This window comes from Cupressus sempervirens, chromosome 3 (genome assembly GCF_028749045.1).
Source record: "Cupressus sempervirens isolate cs-2001-9-10 chromosome 3, ASM2874904v1, whole genome shotgun sequence".
Taxonomy (NCBI): Eukaryota; Viridiplantae; Streptophyta; class Pinopsida; order Cupressales; family Cupressaceae; genus Cupressus; species Cupressus sempervirens.
The window spans coordinates 1,050,132,904-1,050,152,277 of NC_143120.1; the positions used below are offsets into that span (position 1 = coordinate 1,050,132,904).

General features: G+C 35.2%; 1 protein-coding gene across 1 annotated transcript; it reads right to left on the bottom strand.

Annotated features, from left to right (window-relative positions):
• Positions 1-17,721: 17,721 nt before the first annotated feature.
• Positions 17,722-19,374, bottom strand: LOC149570339 (uncharacterized). Its single transcript, XM_089822976.1, has one exon. It carries the CDS (start codon positions 19,097-19,099, stop codon positions 18,131-18,133), a length of 969 nt encoding a protein of 322 aa, XP_089679102.1. The 5' UTR covers positions 19,100-19,374; the 3' UTR covers positions 17,722-18,130.

Below are 19,374 nucleotides of genomic sequence, written 5' to 3' on the forward strand. Positions count from 1 at the left end.
AGATGTTCCTCAACTTCATTCTATAACTCGACACTTGAATCTAGCTCATTTCCTGAATGCAACTCGACATTCATAGTATGTGATTTGACAGCCACTGAAATTTTCTATTGATTTGCAACTTGATTTACAACATCTTCATTCACAGGCATATCTTCATAAAAGTATATAAATGATTTGTATTCCTTTGGTTCCTTCATAGGTTCAACCTCATGTACTTCTGTATATTCATCAAATTTCACATTTGCACTTTCCACAACTTTTTTAGTGTTAGTATTTAAACACTTATAAGCTTTACTTCTTGTGGAATAACCAAGGAATATACCTTCACTTTTTGCATCTAATTTACCATTCCTAAAATCTTTGAGAATATAATAGTTCCTTCCAAATACCTTAAAATATTTTACATTGAGTGAGTATCCATACCATAGTTCAAAAGGTGTTGAATGAGTACCTTTCTTGACTTGCACACAGTTCAAGGTATAGGAAACTATACTTATAGCTTCTCTCTAGTATTTCAAAGCAACATTTTTCTCTATTCCTCCTTTCAGCAATTCCATTTTGTGGAAGGGTTCTAGGAGTAGATGTATGTCTTTTGGTTCCTCTATCATTACAAAACATCTCAAAATAATTTTATGTAAATTCTCCTTCTCTATCATATTTTAAACATTTTAGACTTTTACCTATTTCCTTCTCAATTCTTGCTAAGTACCACTTAAACATTTGGAAAGCATCAAATTTCTATTTCAAAAACATAATTGTCATCATTTTAGAATAATCATCAACAAATAACATAATGTACTTATCTCCTTTGTAGCTTTGTACATCAATTGGTCCACACAAGTCAGTATGAACAATCTCTAATATTCCTTTAGAGGTATGAATCTTACTCTTAAAACTTGACTTTGTCATTTTGCCTAACTGTCGTTGTTTGCAAATTATGTTATCAAGCTTCTTCAATTTAGGCAAACCTCTGACTCTTCTCATGTTACAGATACTAATCAAGTTATCAAAATTAACATGACATAATTGTAATCACCTAAAAATGGTCATCTAGACTATTAGCCCCCTTTTCAACATTTTGGCTAAATTAATTTAATCATTTACCTAGACCAAATTGCTAATAATCAATTTATTTGATTATAACCTATAGTTTGACCATGCTATCCTAAGTTCATTATTTGATTAAAAGAACATGTCCCATTTTAATTAAATAAAAGACCCCATTCTTCTAACCCACTTAAAGTGCACATATAAAGTCCTTTTTCTATTTTGCAATTAAAAGAAAAGGCTTTGTGACTTTTGTCTTATATGACAAGTCAACTTATATTCTATTGGTTGACTTGTGTGTGCACATGGATCACTCCTCTTTTCAAATTCCACCGTTGATCATCCACCATCTTCATCTTGATCTCTACTATCTGTACAACTTTAAAAGGGAGAGAGCTTTCCCCCTCCAAGGATCGATCCATCTTTTGAGTATTGTTATGTTGCAGGTTTTCTAATAGGTTTCTTTGGAGCTTTGTGGAGAACTTCTCTTTCTTGTCTAAATTCTCTCATCGATGGCATTCTAGCTTAGCTTAGCTTTCATTTTTACATGTATCTTAAATCATATAGTCTAATAGTTGGATTGTAACACTCTCATACATGTTTTAGCATAGCTGCATTTTGCATTATCATCTTAGCTTAGTTTCCATACTTGCATTGCATTCTTGAGGAACTCCTTGAGACATTTGCATTCTTGCATCTTGTCTTTGGAACCTCCCATTGCATGGTTTACTAGCAAGAAGAGTATTCCTAAGGCTCAAATAAGAGCCCTTGAACTTGAAATACACTCTCTTACACTCTGTGGATAGGGAGCTCTAAGCCGGCATCCAAGCATTCCAAACTCATGGAATCATTTGGATAGAAGGGTTTAGAGTGAGACACTTTTGAGTGTACAATAACCTCTTGTGCCATAGCCACACATCATCAAATTCTACAACTAAATAAGTATCATCCTCTATATCAAGGTAGAATAGATTACCTCTAGTTTGATCACCTTTTTCAATTAGTTTTCCTTTAGTATCATATATCTTAGCAATCTTGTTCTCAAACTCAACCTTACAACATAAATTATTTAGTTGTGATAGACTCAAAAAATTATAGTTAGGTCCTTCAACATAATAAGCATTGTCACATAAAATATTTTCTATGAGTTTGATTGAACCTTTTCCTTTTATCCGACATGGCACATCATTACCAAACCCTACACTATTTCCATTATAATAAATTAGGGTAATGAACTTACTTTTATCTCTAGTCATGTGATGTGAACACCCACTATCAATGATCCATTTTTCATTCTTGTTCACACAAGACACCAGTGTAGTTGCCTCATCCTCATTACATTCATCCTTCATTGCAACATACACCACTTCATCATCATGATCGTCTGATCCATCTTTTGTCTCTTCTTCAACAATGTAGCAAGACTTCTTGCCTTTGTCTTTTTAATCTTTGTTGTCTTCATCTCTTCTACTTTTGTACACTTAATCACCTCTATAATTCTTATTCTCTAGACATCTAGCAGTAATATGACCAACCTCATTGCAATTGAAACACATGATAGGTAACTTACCTTTGAACTTGTCTTTACCCCTATGAAATCTCCTTGATAGTAGTGCTTCAAGTTGTTCTACATCTTCCTCATATGTATAATTGTCATTGGAAACATATTTTACCTTTTTCTTCTTCTTCTCATTAGGTTCCTTCAATGACAACTTGGCTTTGAAAGTAGATTCAACATTGTCAGGTTTGAAATTATCAAAATTAGATAGCTCAAAAGTACTGAGCCTACCTACCAAACCTTCAAGAGTTAGATTAGAACCTGATACACATCTCAGTTCTTGTATTGCAGAAACTCTAATAACATAAATGAGTAATAGTTTTCTCAAAACTTTTCTTAGTACAGTCTCATCATCTATTTTACCATTAGCTCCTCTTATTGCATTAACAACATCTTTTATCCTAGAGAAATATTGAGCAAAATTTTCACTTTCTTACATTCTCATATCATCAAACTTACCTCTAAGACTTTCAGATTTGACTCTTAGAATATTTGCATCTCCTCCATAAATAGTGTGAATAGCATCCCATATTTTCTTTGCACTATCATAACCCTTGATGTCATCAAACTCGACCTAACTTAGGAAAGAGGCAATCTCCAACATTACCTAGTTGGGTTCTTTCTTCTTTTTTAGATCTTCAGTAGTTAGGGCCCTAGTAGGATCAACATACCCTATGGTGATGGTAGATTGTGCTTGATCTCCAAGACCTCCTAAGTGTAGCTTCATTAGACTTTTCCATGTAGGAAATTTATCTCTATTAAGCTTGGGTACCTCTCTTTTTGACATCTTGATCTTTTGCTTCTAGTACCTTCAAAATAGTCCTCTTAATCAGATGGCTTTGATACCAATTGTTGTAATTCTTAAGAATAAATAAGAGGTGGGGGGGAATCAGTTATCCAAGGTCCATATGGTTAATTAAAACTTTTCACAATTTAGTGAACCCATAGCCATAAAACATTTTCAACATGCATGCATCCATTAGGTCATACAATCATTTAAACTTGTAGGTTACTGTCAAATCAACTTTGTAGAAATGTAAGCATGAAACATAAAAGATTCAATAACACATTTGACATGATGATTTAAGGTGGAAACCTAATTTGAGAAATACCACCAGTAACATGCTACTCATTCTCACTCTTCCAAAGTGATTCCCTGTGAAAGGCCAACCATGTTAAAGGTTATAATGCACACTATTAAATGTGACTTGGTTAAAGGATTTCAATCACTTTGTTAGGAGTGAGCCTTGTTAGAGGACTTCAGATCATTCACTTGGAATGTCACCCAGTTAAAGGATTTATAAATGACTTTTAGGTCAACCTTAATCCAAAATATTTACCTTAAACTAATATAATGTTTAGAAAGTAACAGTAAGACTTTATCTAATAACAACTCACTTGTAGATTAAAGATCTATGTTTTAGTCCTCCATTCTACTTGGCTTTCACACACTTCAGCTTTGACATCTTGTTAACCCTTCAATCATTCATACCCTTAAGCCTTCTTTCTTTACTTGCCAATGAATTCTCTTCTCTTAGGTCATTGAATGAAGCAATACCCTAGACTCCTTGTCTTCCTTAGATTCTCCCACATGAAAACCTTTGCTTCTGACCAACCATCTCTATAAATAGAAAATTAAGATCTTTTTTCATTCATCCTCAATTGTCCATTTTAGGGTTAGGTTGGATTAGGTAGGATTCAATGAATCTACCCATCATTTCATTTCATTCCCTTCTAGAAACTTCTCCTTCAATCTTCTTTGAATTTACTTCAAAATGGTTCACCTTGAATTTTGTTCCACCAACTCATCAAGCTTATCTTTCACACTGTTCACACAATCCAAGAAATTAAACTTGTCAACTCAGATTCATCGAATTCATGATCTTTCTCATAATGATGACACTCAAAATTAACTTTCTTTTGATGCTCAACACATACTACATTGTTTGACATCCTCTAACAAAACACTTGGCATGAACTAAAGTTTACTAGTGCTCAGCATCAACTAAACTATACTCAACTTACATTGTATCACTTAGCATACACTAAACTTTGACTTTTCTCAACTCCAACTAATTTTTTTCTTAGCTTACACTAACTTTTCTCGGCACCTACTGTGCATATTGTTAAGCTTGGTAGACATACTTCATTTTAACTTGTTCTTCTAAACATAATCAATAAATCCATCCTTTGTAATCTTAAGTAGATTACTAATGCACTATAATATCATTGTCTTAACTGATCCTTGTACTCCTTTTCCATATCATAACTCAACCTTTCCTCTAGGTTTTATTGTTACCTCATTTGATCAAATCCTCTTCATCAATCAAAAAAATGATAGTACTCAAACCATCTAAGCAATTGTCTTACCAACAAGTAGTAGATTTGACATCAGTAAAAACCAATGATTGAAACACATTATCATACTTGTATCAATTTATTTTCAATATTAACAAGACATTATACCTTATGGAGAGGTTCTATTATTGGCTCAAATTGCAAAGGAATGTAAGGAGGTATGTGTAGTAGTGTTGTATATGTCAAAAGGAAAATGATACTTCCTCTAATATAGGACTCTACCAACCTCTACCCATTCCTAATAGGCCTTGGAAATGCATCAACATGGACTTCATAGTGGGATTACCAAGGATTAGGATAGGGTTAGATAGTGTGTTTGTGGTGGTGGATAGGTTTAGCAAGATGAGCCATTTCATCCCATGCAAGACAACACATGATGCAAGCAATATTGTCAACCTATTCTTCAAGCAGGTGGTTAGGATACATGGCTTACCAAGGAGCATAGTTGCTAACAGAGATGTCAAATTTATGGGGCACTTTTGGAAGACCCTATGGAAGAGGCTTGGGAAAAATATAGCTCATAGTTCAGCCTATCATCCCCAAATAGATGGGCAGACATAGGTCATCAACAGGGTCCTAGGCAACCTATTAAGGTATCTAACCAAGGAGTATGGGAAAAGTTGGGAGAAATTCATATCATAGGCATAATTTAACTACAATGAAAGTACACATAAGACAATAGGGTTAAGCCCTTTTCAAGTAGTATATGGCACTCATCCAAGGGAAATAATGGAGCTAAGGGACCTATAAGCACATGAAAACATCAATGTGCATGTTGATGACTTTGTTCAGTCCATGAAAGAAGTGCATGATCAAGTTAAATAGACCTTGATGGAGACAAATCAAAAATTGAAGGAGAAGAAGGATGATAGGAGAAGAGAGCTGCAATTTCAAGTGGGATATTTGGTGATGGTCTATTTGAAAAATTCCACACTATAGAAGATCATCCCTAGTAAGTTTCAGATGAAGAGGATTGGGTTGGGCTGCAAAATACTTGAGAAGTATGGACTCAATACCAAAGTAGATTTACCCAAGAAATTGGCTATCTCTCCCATCCTTAATGTCAAAGACCTAATACCTTATAAGGGTCCAAAGGTGGATGAATTATAGTATTAGTAAGAGCCAAGAAATGATATCTCAAACTTGCATGTATTTGAAAGGAAGCAACCATAGGTGGAGATGATCTTGGATTCTAGAGTGAAGAAGAGTACAAGGAACACGGTTTCTAAGGAACATCTAGTGAAATGGTTGGATAAACCTGAATCTAAGGCCACTTGGATTATTGAGAGTGATTTTAAGAAGCATGGCATCAACAAGGAATTCATCTCTCCAATAATACCTTATACTTTTCTTGTAGGGAGAGAATGGTGCAGGAGCACCTAGGGGTAAAGGTGAAACCCTAAATCATTTTTGGTTTGTAAATGGTCTAACCAACCATTGAGGAAATAAGGACTAGGAATAAAGTACCAAGGTAATTTTAGGAGGTTTGGATAGGTAAGATTTGGAATGTGAGTCAAATTTTGTCAATTAGGTTATGATAGGAAAAAATCTTAGAAATTGCTCAATAAGGAAAAATGTGAAAAAGGCCTAAATGGGGAAAAATGTGTGCAAAATTGGTCCTTAAGTGTTTTAAGTTCATTTTAGAAGGTTTGCAAATAAACTGATCAAGTTTGAAGACTCAATTTGCAAAATTGCAAATGTCATCAAAAAGTTGCTCATTAACAACTTTGTAATTTTTGCAAAGTTGCATAGCAATTTTTTGCACAATTTTGGCAAAAAGGCAACATGGGTAGTTATGGTTCAAAAAAAGGGTAAGGTGGTTAAGGGAGTCTATAAGAACATCTTCCAACTCATTGTCAAGGGTTGGAGACACCATTGTACGGACAACATATGCAAGAAGGATAGTTCTGATTGATAGAAAATGAGATTTGAAGGATTGGATTGATTGGTTCACTATTTTTGATGGAGTAGTGTCTTTGTATCATGTTTTGGATATGTGCATAGATGTTTTTATTTGTACCATTCATTTTACAAGGTTTAGAAAATTAATTAGGTTTTGTGTTCCTGTTGTCCGATTTTGAATCACCATCACTAAAATAGCTATGGCTTGAACTTCCTTGGTCAAAACACCATGGCTCTTGGAAATAAAGCAATAGAACCTGTATGCTATGTAAATAATGGTTTTGAGGTTTGTTCAATTCAAGTAGTTAATTTTTCAAGTGAGCCCTAGGCAAGCAATGAAGGTTAGGCAAGGCACAAAGAAAGCTTGAATTGAAGTTTTGGTGAGAATAGCAGATTGACATGTGCCAATCTTGCTTAGGAAATTAAGGATGAGGATACTAAGACTCCATAACTCGGAGGAGGAGGTTGGAAGTGGATTTTGGAACAATTTCTGAAAGATTCATTTACATTTCCTTTGAAAACCTTTAAATAAAGATTTTAAGGAGCCTTACTATACAGACACCATGAAAGCATAAGACCTAAAAAATATTCAAGCCTAGGTCATTAGGAATCAAAGTCCTAAAGACACCAAGTGGCCTTGTTAAAGGCTTTTGGGAGTTATAGCTTGTTCCTTATTTTTAGGATGGCTAATAGGGGTTCTTAGGGCTATAAGAGAAAACATGACAATTTAAAGTTTTGGGCATGGTAGAATTGATAAGTAGGAGATAATTTCCATAGTAAGTCAAATTGTGATATTGCTATCAGGATTTAACTGTGTGATTTTTGAGTCAAACTCATTGACCCATGTTTCATGAGTAGTGATTCAACATGAATCTATCTCTCATGAGAATAATGGTAGAATTACCAAAATGATGCAGAATATCATGAAATGTGGTAAGAATTATGGAAAGATGTCTAACCTTAGCTATGGCCCTATGGGTGAATTTGGTGAAGTTTTGGCACTCTAGGTCAAAGAATGCATGGTTGGTGAACTAAAGGTGGGGAATAGAAACTTGAGCTTTTGGGTGAGTTTCTTGGTGAAAGGGGATTAGTAATGAGTCCTCTAGATTGGGGTTTGGTATAGTAACCCTAAGTAGGCTAGGAGTAGCCTTGGAAGAGAAAGAAATCTCTAAAGTGAACAAGCTTCCTAGCAAAATGACTTGCACAATATCTCAAATTATTTCTTCGTTTCATTACCAAATGACTTGCATAACATATCATGTCCTCCAAATATGACATCATCAACAAAATTTCAGCTAACAATATCTTGTTCTTTTTTAGGTACAAATTTCTATTGTCATTATATCTTGAAAACCAATCTTCACCAAATAAGTGTGCAACCTTTCATACCATGCTCTAGGGGCTTAATTCAAACCATATAAAGCTTTGTGTAGATTACATACCATAGTCCTCTTGTTGGGATCAACAAATCCTTCAGGTTGATCAATGTAGACTTCTTATTATAAGATTCCATTCAAAATTGCAAAATTGACATCCATTTGATACACGTTGAATCCTTTGTAAGTAGCATATGCAAGAATTTTTCTCACTCCATCCAACCTTGAAATTGAGGAAAATGTCTCACCATAATCAACTAGGCTTCCTCTTGTGCATATCCCTTAGAAACTATTCTTGCCTTATTCCTTGTGACTTCACCTTTCTCATTCAACTTGTTTTTGAAAACCTACTTGGTTCCAATTACACTTTTATATGTTGGTCTAGCTACCAATGTCCATGTCTTGTGCTTCTTTATTTGATCAATTCATTCATTCATTTCTTTAATCCAATATTGACTCTTCAAAACATCTTCAACTAATTTAGGTTCAACTTCACATAGTAAACATTTATCATTCTTCAACTTACTTCTTGTCATGACTTGTGAATCTTTGGTTCCAATGATTTGGTTTGGTGTATGATTCCTCCTTACATACTTTGCTAGGATAGGTTCAAATCTTCTCTCCTCTTCATGTATTTCACTTGGTTACACTTTCTCTTCTTCTACAAGTATCTCTGGCTGCAAACTTAGCTTGGTTTTTTTGTTTTTAGTTTCTTCTCTCTGATGTTTGACTTATGTTGTCTGTAACTTGGCTCCTATAGTCTTATGCTTGACATTCTATTGATGCTCGACAATACAATTTTTTTTCATAGCCTTCTACTCTAGTTTGCCAATCAACAAAATTAGCAACTCTTTTGTTGAACCTCAATAGTGCCTGACTATTGATGCTCGACAACCTCTTTCTACAGTTCAAGTAAAGTGCTAGGTTCACCTTCATAAATATAGACAAAATTCTTGTAGTCTTCAGGTTCTTTCTTGCATTCCTCCTCATTCTTTTTTGCAAATTCATCAACTTTAAAATTTGCACTTTCCACCAAATTAAGACACTTATATGCCTTGCTTTTAGTGGAATATCCTAGAAATATGCCTTCATCACTTTTTGCATCAAGTTTACCTTTTCTTGCATCTTTCAATATGTAATATTTTCTTCCAAAACCTTTAAAATAATTGACATTAGGTGCATATCCATACCATAGTTTAAAGGGTTCTTTATTTGTGTCTTTCCTCACTTGAACTTGATTCATAGCGTAGACAAAAATACTTATAGCTTCTCTCCAGTAATTTTGTGAAACATTTTTCTCCATCATTAGTGTTCTTTCACAATCCATGATTGATCTATTCCTTCTTTCAGCTATTCCATTTTGGGGTGGTGTCCTTGGTGCACTCATTTGTCTCTTGATTCCTTTGTCATTATAGAATACATTGAACTCATCTGATATGAATTCACCTCCTTCATCCGATCTCGAGCACTTCAGAATCTTTCTCATTTCCTTTTCAAATTCTATCCAGATACCCTAAAACATTTGAAATGCATCTGAATTTTCTTTTAGAAACATCACAATCATCATTCTAGGAAATTCATCAACAAATAGAATGAAATATTTGTCACCATAATAATTTTACACTCTAATACGACCACATAAATCAATATAAACCAATTCCAAACTGTCATCAAAACAATAAGCCTTTCTCTTGAAACTAGACTTTGCCATTTTACCCATTTGACATTGTTTGCACATCACTTTATCAAGTTTGTTGAATCTTGGTAATCATCTAACTCTTTTCATCTTACTAATGCTTACCAAACTATAAAAGTTATCATGACATAGCCTCCTATGCCATAACCAAATATCTTCAAATTATTCAAATAGACAAGTATCTTCGGACAAGTGTAGATAGAACAAGTTACCTCTTTTTTAATCACCAGTAGCATCAAAGAAATTTGTCTTTCTATTTTGGAACTCAACTCGATAGCTTGAACTGATCAACTATACCACGCTCAACAAGGTATATTTTAAACCATCAACCCAATATGCATTATCAAATTTGATCATTTCATTCAATACAATTGATCCTTTACCTTTCACATAACATGGTGCATCATTTCTAAACTTAACACTACTTCCATTATAATGTTATAAATTTTCAAACTTACTTTTATCACCAATCATATGATGTAACAAGCACTATCAATTACCCATGTATCATTCTTGTTCACATGTGAAATCAATTTAGTTTTCTCATCTTCATCATATTCATCTTTCATTACAACATAAACAACTTCATCATTTTCATTGGTATCACTATCATAACCATCTGCTTCAACAATATAACATGATTTCTTACCTTTTCCTTTGTAGTCTTTGTTACCTCAGTTGTCTCTATTTTCTCTTCTTCCTTTGTACTTTCTATCCTTCATTTCTCCCTTTTCATCTATGTCAAGATGTCTTGCAGCAATATGACCAAATTTATTACATGTAAAGCAGATAATAGGGAGTTTACATCTGTATTTCCTTTTTCGTCATGGTAGCCTTCTCGCCAATAATGCTTCAAGATGATAAAGATAATCATCTAATTCACTATCACTTCCCACATGTCTTCTTTTCTTCTTTATCTTAGGTTCATGAAGGGTTAGTTGAGACTTGAAAGCACATTCAATAATTGTAGGGGAATAATTATCAATGTTTGACAACTCAAATGTACTAAGTCAACCAATTAGACTATCCAAGGTTAGATCATTATCAATTGCACATCTCATTTCTTGAATTGCAAATACTCTAATTGCATAGATGGGAATTAAAGTCATCAATACCTTACTTATCACATTCTCATCATACATGATGCCTCCAAATCTAATAGCATTCACAACCTCCTTGATTTGTCCATAATACTGAGCAACAATTTCACCTTCTTTCATTCTCATGTCATCAAACTTACCTCAAAAGCTTTTAGATTTAGCTCTCAAAACATTTTTCTCTCCATAATGGATTTGTTCCAAATTGTCCCACATTTTCTTTGTAGTAGTACATTCCTTCACATCATCAAATTCAACATAACTCAGTGAAGATTCCTGATCTATCATCATTTGATTGTGCTCTTTCTTCTCCTTCATTTGTTCAATAGTCATGGGTCTAAGAACTTCAACGTATTCATTCTCCAAGTAGTACAATGTAAAATCTTTAACTCTAGATAGATACAATCTCATTAGTCATTTCCATGCTAGTAAGTTATCCTTGTTTAACTTAGGTACCTTTCTCTTGTACATCTTGATCTTTAGCTTAACTTCTTCAAACTTTCCTTACAAACACTATGCTCTGATACCAATTGTTAAAATATTTAGCATAACTGGGGGGAATCAGTCACTCTTAGGTCTAGATGTACAAATTCAACTTTCACCAACTCTAAACAACTTAAACAATCTCATTCAGTCACTCAGTCCATATAATAACTCATCAACAACTTAAGATTTTATTCATTACTTAACTCTTTGTTTAGTATATGTTGACCAATAGTAAAATAAATTATAGTAAAGGACATGCATCACACATAAAACATTCACACACACACACACACACACATATATTATGACACCAATATTTAACATGGAAACCCAATTTGGGAAAAATCACCAAGTAACATGCTACCACTTTTCGCTCTTCTAAAGTGAGCTCAATTAAGAGCCAACCTTGTTAAAGGTTACAAAACACAGTGCTAGGTGTAACCCTATTAAAGGATTTAATCTCCTTGTTAGGAGTGGTCTAGTTAGAGGAATTTTGATCATTCCATTAGAATGTCTCCTTGATTAAAGGATTACAAAATGACTATTAGGTCAATCTTGATTAAATGATTTTGTCTGCCATAATGGTTAGAAAGTAAAAATAGGTTTAATCTATAAACACAACTCACTTTTCAAATCTAGATTACATTTGGCCCATGTTTTGGTTCATTGATTTGACTTCATTAACATCTCCATTAGTGATCTTGGCATCCCTTCAAGAAATCATACTTCACAAATCTCTTCACTTCACTTCTGCTACTCTGTTCTTCATAGGTTCTCCTTAAATAGGTAATTCTAATATTTTTCTGCTTAAACATCACCATAGATCTTAGGGTTAGGTTAAATCCATTAAATTTATCCATCGTTTTGTCCTTCTACTCCTTTCTTGATATTTCTAGAAACTTCTCTTTCAATCTTTACCTTTGATCGTAACAAACTTATTATGTGCATTAAAAAATTCTATCACATCAATTCTTATTATCCATGCACTTTGACAAACCCAAAAAATTCAATTATGTCAACCTAAAGCTCAAAAATTCAACTACGTCAGCCTAAAAATTGATTCTTTCACAAATTGTAACTTTTGCTGACACTCAACCAACACTGTGTAACTTGGTCACTAATGTTCTATCTCACTCATCTTTCACTAGCTTGCTCGGTTATCACTACGATTGGTCACTATTATATTTTGCTTCTTCCACTTGCTCATCCATAACCATCACTCAATTAATACTTGTTTTCTTAGCTAAAGTTCTTAAGCTCCTTAATCTTTTGTTTTAGGTCCTTCATTGACTAGCCACATTACACTAAGATTTTCTTGTGTTTAACTCAACACCTCTACACTTCATAGGATGATTGAATAATACATCATCTAGTCAAAGACTAATTTATCAAGTGCCCAATGTAATTCCATCATACTTGCTCCTCATCACTCAACAACATCACTAGCTCATCTAGTCATTTGTCTCTTCAAATCCTCTTCACAAATCAAAAGATATGGCACTCTACACTGTTAGTAAATGTCTCACCAGTAGGTTTGACATCAATGACAACATAACAATTGTTCCAATTGTAGTTTCCAACAACACACACACACACACAAATGGGTGTGAGATCATGAGAATGTTAGAACTCGCTATAATGAACCCTATAATTGATGGACACACATGAGAATTCATGGAGAGTGATGGAAAAAGTCTCCAACCTCCCCATAAGGTAAGGAGGAGAAAATATCTCCACAATCTATTGAGGTGGGACGATAAAGTGTCTAGACTCATTTGCACACATGCGGTGAGATAAAATTGTCAAACAAATAAATTGAAATTAACCTTTGATGTCAAGGTTAAGTTAGACCTAGCCAATAAGTTTGACTTAAACCTAGGTGTGAGCTAGGTGAACCCTTAAATCTTATGCTATAAACAAATCTTGAGCATGCTAAAATAACTTATTATTTTAGCACCCCCCTTAGTGTGAGGCTATCTCTAGTTGAAATGTAAAAATTTGGATAGACATAAAAATAAATTATTTATCAATAAAGATATTTTTATATAAATAAATTATTTAATAATAGTAATAATTTTTTATCATTATCTTGAAAAAATGTTAAGGAAATAGAAACTCTCTTGCTAAACATGTCCACTTCCCTTGTTTGTTGGATGTCATCTAGAAAATGGTGAAGATGTAGGGTAATTTAATGTTTATTTGGGCTCATTGAGATGGTATTCTTAGTTTTAGAGTTGTCTCCTAGTCTCATTACATCCAACCCAAATACAAAGATGAACTTACAAATTTAGAATTCAAAACTTATAGTATATGTTTAGTTGTTAAATAGATTGATGGGGCTATTTAAGGTAATGAACAATGTAGAATGTTACTAAGACATGGATTAATTCTTTATATTTATAAAAGGAAATTGAAAAGTATTAAAGTTAGGTAAAATGATTCTCCACCTTCTTTGTAGATAAAATCTTCTTCTACCATTCAATCCAATTAGAAACTAGGCAAAAGGTATGTCAGTTTTTAAAGTGCGAGTCAACAAGAACTTTAAGAATCCATGTTAGCCCAAAACATAAAAAAACAAAAGGAATGATATAAAACCTTTGGGAATCTTTCATTTTTTATATGAAAAAAAAAATCTATTGACAAATCTTCTCTTTTTTCTAAAAATAGACTATTACTATTTTTTATATCACGTAAACTTTGTAAATTTTTTGGGTGAATCTTGGAAAATTATATGAAAATGCCTTAATTATATAGAGAACCCTTCCATTTTAAAAATTTACTATAAAGAAGTAGGGGCCTGAGCATGGAAGTCATTAATGGATTAAAGGGTAGACACTATAGTATTTAGTTGTTAACATTGATTTAAATTATAATCTATTGGTCCTCATTTTATTATGTGAGGTGAAACTTATCCATATTTATAATATTTAAAAGGGTCAACAATCTCTTTAATATCATTTCTCTCTATTTATATCAATGATTGAAAATTAATTAATTAAAAAAATAACGTGCCCATATTATACCTTTCTTCTTGAAGGTTCTTTGGAAAAGTGTGACATGTGGTTATGAAAGAAAAACCAATAGCTAACTAAACCTAGCTAATTCCAAAGGACATGTTCTACTTCATATGCCAAGGAAAGGAAGGCTTGATAGAAAGAAAATAGTTCATAACATCTAAAGACTGAAACACAATTTATAGGAGGGAAATATAAACCAATTATTGATGATTATGGGTCAAAGAAGTAAAAAGGGATTAGAATTGGCAAAAATTGAATTATGCTTGGTTGTCATACAACATGGTTAAGATGTGTCATAATTTGGAGGCAAAAAGGATAATGTGGCTCTTGTTTGATCCAAGGTTGGTCAACAAAAGGAAGTTGATGTTTTATTTGGGCATTTAAACCTTCTACGCACTCAGCACAACATACATCGAATCAATATAAATCAACATAGTACTTACAGAAGGGGTTGATTGGATATATTTTGGGATATTATATTTATTTATGTTTTTGTATTTTTATTTATTGTTATATGAGAGAGAATCATACATGTTGGGAAGACATAAGAGGGGAATAATTATTATTATTAAATACTCCTATAGGTTTGGAATTGTAGAAAATGAATGCTAACTAATCAATAACATTGTGGCAAGCAATTCAAGAACTTCAATCACATTAAGAAAGCTAAGTAACTCAAGTAGGCCAGTCGTTTGAAACTAAAAATATGGATGTTCTGAGGTCCATTGACTATATTTTCTAATAAAAGTATATAATTAATGGAATTTTTTTTTTTTGCATTATATTATGCAATATTTTGTATATCTTGAATTGTTATTAGTATTTGAAAATATGGATTTAATGTTATGTTAAAAGTTGTAATATTCTCTCAAAAAAATTAAACCTAAAATTAGAGCAATAGACATATAAACTATTTGACAACATGTTCGCTATTAAACAACACTAATGTCATAGCTTATCCATCTAATTATAGAATGAACCCTCTCATGAACCCCAATGACCTCTTAGAAAGTTGTGGATAATAATATATTGGAAAAGTGTTTTAGGTAGAGCTTCCCATTTTTTTCTTCTTAAGTTTGAGTAGATTGGAACCCAACACCTCTCAAATAAGATTCATAATTTACCATTATGTTGTAAACTCTTGCATTCTACTTTTAACTTTTTCTTTTTCGATGAATAGTCCTGTTCTATTAAAAAAAATAGACTTAGAATACAATTCACAAAAAAGGGGTCGGGGGATACAAGATCACCTCGCGAGAGAGTTCAAACGGCCTAAGCTGAATCTAAACACACGACATTAGCTGGAAATAGCAACTATTCATTAAAAAAAAAACATATATAGCAACCTCAGGCTGCCAAAGCAGTGGCAGCCGAGGGGGGAGGATCATCTTTTTCATTGAAACCCCAATCATTGGTGGGATTGGGGGGCGGGTTGGGCACAAACCGGCCGTCATCGGGAGCAGCAGCAACAAGGGGATCAGTGATAGCCTCTGCTTCTTTGACCTCGGGCCATAGAGGAGAGATCTCTAGCGCTAGGCGAGGCCATTTGCCAGCATTATCTCGACGAGCACCAGGAGGAGGAGTCGGGGACTAGCCAGAGCCACCACGGGGTGGGGAGGAAGAGTGGCACCTCCAACTACTAGCCCCACTATTGGGAGAGCGATGGCGGGAAGCCTGCGAGCGCGGAGTGTGCGAGTGGCGGCCTAAGGAGTGGTGCCGCTGGTGGCAGCCACAAGGCGTCGAGGTGTCTGCCGAGGCATCTGAAGGTACTCGAGCCATAGTGCAAGGGGCATTGCCCCAGTGGTTGAGCAGCTCCTGCAGGTGAGCAACTTCCAGGGAAACTTTGTTAGCTTGCACCTGTATCTACATAATAACATTGTTACAAATACAAGCTTTAGTGTACATTGCAATGTTAACATCCAAAAAGCTTTGTGAATAAAACAACATTTCTATCTTTCCACAGAGTAAACAAAATTTCCATCTTGAATGTATGCCAAATTTGGGAGTACTTTCTGGGAATTCTGGGGGAATCACCCAGCAAGATCATGTGCCATGAAAATTGTTCGGGCCTAAAGGGCTTGAAAAAATCATGAATCCAATGCCAGTAATTCTGCGCACGTTGACAAAACCAGAAATTATGTAGAAAGGACTCAGGCTGACCGCAGAAGGGGCACCTGGGATTAGGGACCCCAAAGTGCTTGAGCCGAGGCCCTAGGGGAAGACATTGGAAGGCAAGGCACCAAGCAAAGTGAGCGATCTTGGGCTCAGTAATAGTGCACTAGATGGTATCAAAGTGTTTTCGCCATTGAGAGAGCGAAGATTGCAAATGCCATCTCTTGTTGAGCGTGTCTACCATCGAAAGATGGGGCGAAAGCCATCGATATCCCTTATTGTGCTTGTAGTTGGCAAATGGAGTGTCAGGATACCACTTCCAGTCATGCCACCAAAGACGACCAGACTGAATTCCTACCTTGTGCACCAAATGTACAGGGATGGAGGAAAGCAATAGGTCAAAAGTCTGCCGATCTGCATGGACAAGACGGTACTAAACCTGCATGTCTTCCCAAGTCCTGTACTTTTATCTTTGAGTATAATAAATGAAAGTAATTTTTTTTTTTTAAAGATTTAAAATCTTAAATAAAGATGAGATGTTAGAATTAAACCATAACATTGACCTAACTAACTATTCTCAACAACTTTGATCCTCACATGAAATTAACTTAAATGCGGTGAGAAACTACTTTAAATATGGTCCCAAAAAAAATCAATATCCTCGTTTTTTGACTATCTTTGACTATTGCACTCATCACTTTTAAAAATGGTCTCTACATTAAGTATTACTTAATTAATAATAATTTTTCTAATATCTTGTAAATTGATGTTTGATAGCCCGAAGTGCGAGTTCTTGGCAGCAATTTGCTGCCCCCACCGCTCCCGCTATTTAAAAAAATCATCTTTTTTTATTGAACGGAATAATGTTTAAAAACGACAACTTTCTATTAAAAAACTATATTCAGAAAGTCCTTACAAAAATCAGGTGCGCACATGTTTTTTACCCATGTAAGCTTTTACTGATCTTAACAAACTTTGACACGGGAAATTGAACTGAATCGCTTTGAAAAACTCAATGAAAAATTCAAGCAAATGATGAAAATATCTGCAGATCCAGAACCAGAAACAAGTATTAAAAAAAATCTAATTTCCATTTACTTCAGTGTAATGTCCAAAAACACTGGTTACTATGACTCCCGGTAACAACACAAATATTCTTTAACCAGCTTGTTCAGCTATAACAGAACAATGGCAGAACAAGGGAAAAAAAAAAAAATAGTAAAAAATTTAGCTTATGAGAGTTCCCAAATTGTTTTCCTTGGTAATGTGAATATCAGCCTCTTTGATTCCACATTACAATTCGAACCCGGCTCAATTCTGTGCCCTTTAGCTTTGATCTACCAATACCTTCCAGGCCAGACACAAATGTTCTTTAACCTAGTTCGTCTGCAACAGAACAATGGCAGAACCAGAACAAAAATTGTGAAAAACTAAGCTGTCGATAGAATTTTGCAGATCGTCTTTTACTGGTAAATTCAATATCAGCCAAGGAAGCCCGTTTGATTCCACACTGCGTTTCGAACCCCGCTCAAATCTCGACCCTTGAGCTTTCTACCAACGCCTTCCAGGACCGATGTGGCGTCCAGGTGGCTTCTGGATTGCTTTCTGGCAAGGTACTCATGCGGAGGCAGCCTCTCATCAAAATCGTCCATTTCATCTTCGTCCGCTGTAAAGATGTTTCTTTCCACGGCATGGCGATGCTGAATCCCCAGTATTTTGGTCCAGTCTGGCACATTCACAGGCGCGGACTGGTAAATAATACCTTTCTTCTCCGCATCGAGGGTTTCAACACGAGGAATGACTCGCGAGCTGCTCATCACGAAGGACACGTCGCGGGATCGAGGCGCGGGGTCCTCGAACGCCACAGACAACCCCGAAATTCCCAGGCCGTCGCTCAGCTTCACAATATTTGCGCTATTTTTGCCGGAATGGAAATATTTCTTCATCTTCTTGTTCTCGTCGGTCGATTCCTCCTGCAAATGCAAATAATTCTTTATTTTCATCCTCTCGTCGCCGAGATCTTCCAGGAAATGGAAATAATTCATCATCTTCTTCTTCTCGTCGGCAAGATCTTCCGGCAAATGGAAATAATTCTTCGTCGTCGTCGTCTTCTCGTCGCCGAGATCTTCCCGCGAATGGAAATAATTCCTCGTCGCCGTCGTCTTGTCGTCGCCGAAATCGTCCCGCAATAGGAAAGAATTCCTAGTCTTCTTCCTCTCCCCCATGAAATCTTCATGCAAATGGAAATAAACCGCACTTTTCTTCTCCTCCCCGAAATCTTCGTCCCCGCCGCCGGCGAGCCACACGTCTTCTTCCCGAAGCTCCTCAGGGTTTTCCCCGGCGGATGCGAAAGAATAATGCGAGCTCACGCCGAGGAGCCGCTCCATGCGATTCGAACCCGCGGCAAGTCTTCTCGAAAGCAAACCTTCCCGGCCGCTAAGAGAGGTCATGGTTTCGAATCCCTGCAATTCGCAAAAACTAAGAGAACACTCCGATCAAAAGAAAATGGCCGATCTCAAAACCTAACAGAAATATTTGCCGGCTCAGAAGATTCAGAAGAAGATCGCCTCCATAGCCACGCAATGAAAGCTCTGGGCCTCGATCGAATCCCCTGCCGGCCACTCAATTTCCCCATTCTTCACAATCCCAAGCTAAAATGAAAAAAAAAACCCAACCAGAAAAGAAATAAAAATCAGACCTTGCATACGAACATAAGCCATAGCCT

Coding starts and splice junctions, on each gene's coding strand:
- LOC149570339 (XM_089822976.1), bottom strand. CDS start 19,099: ATGACCTCTCTTAGCGGCCGGGAAGGTTTGCTTTCGAGAAGACTTGCC.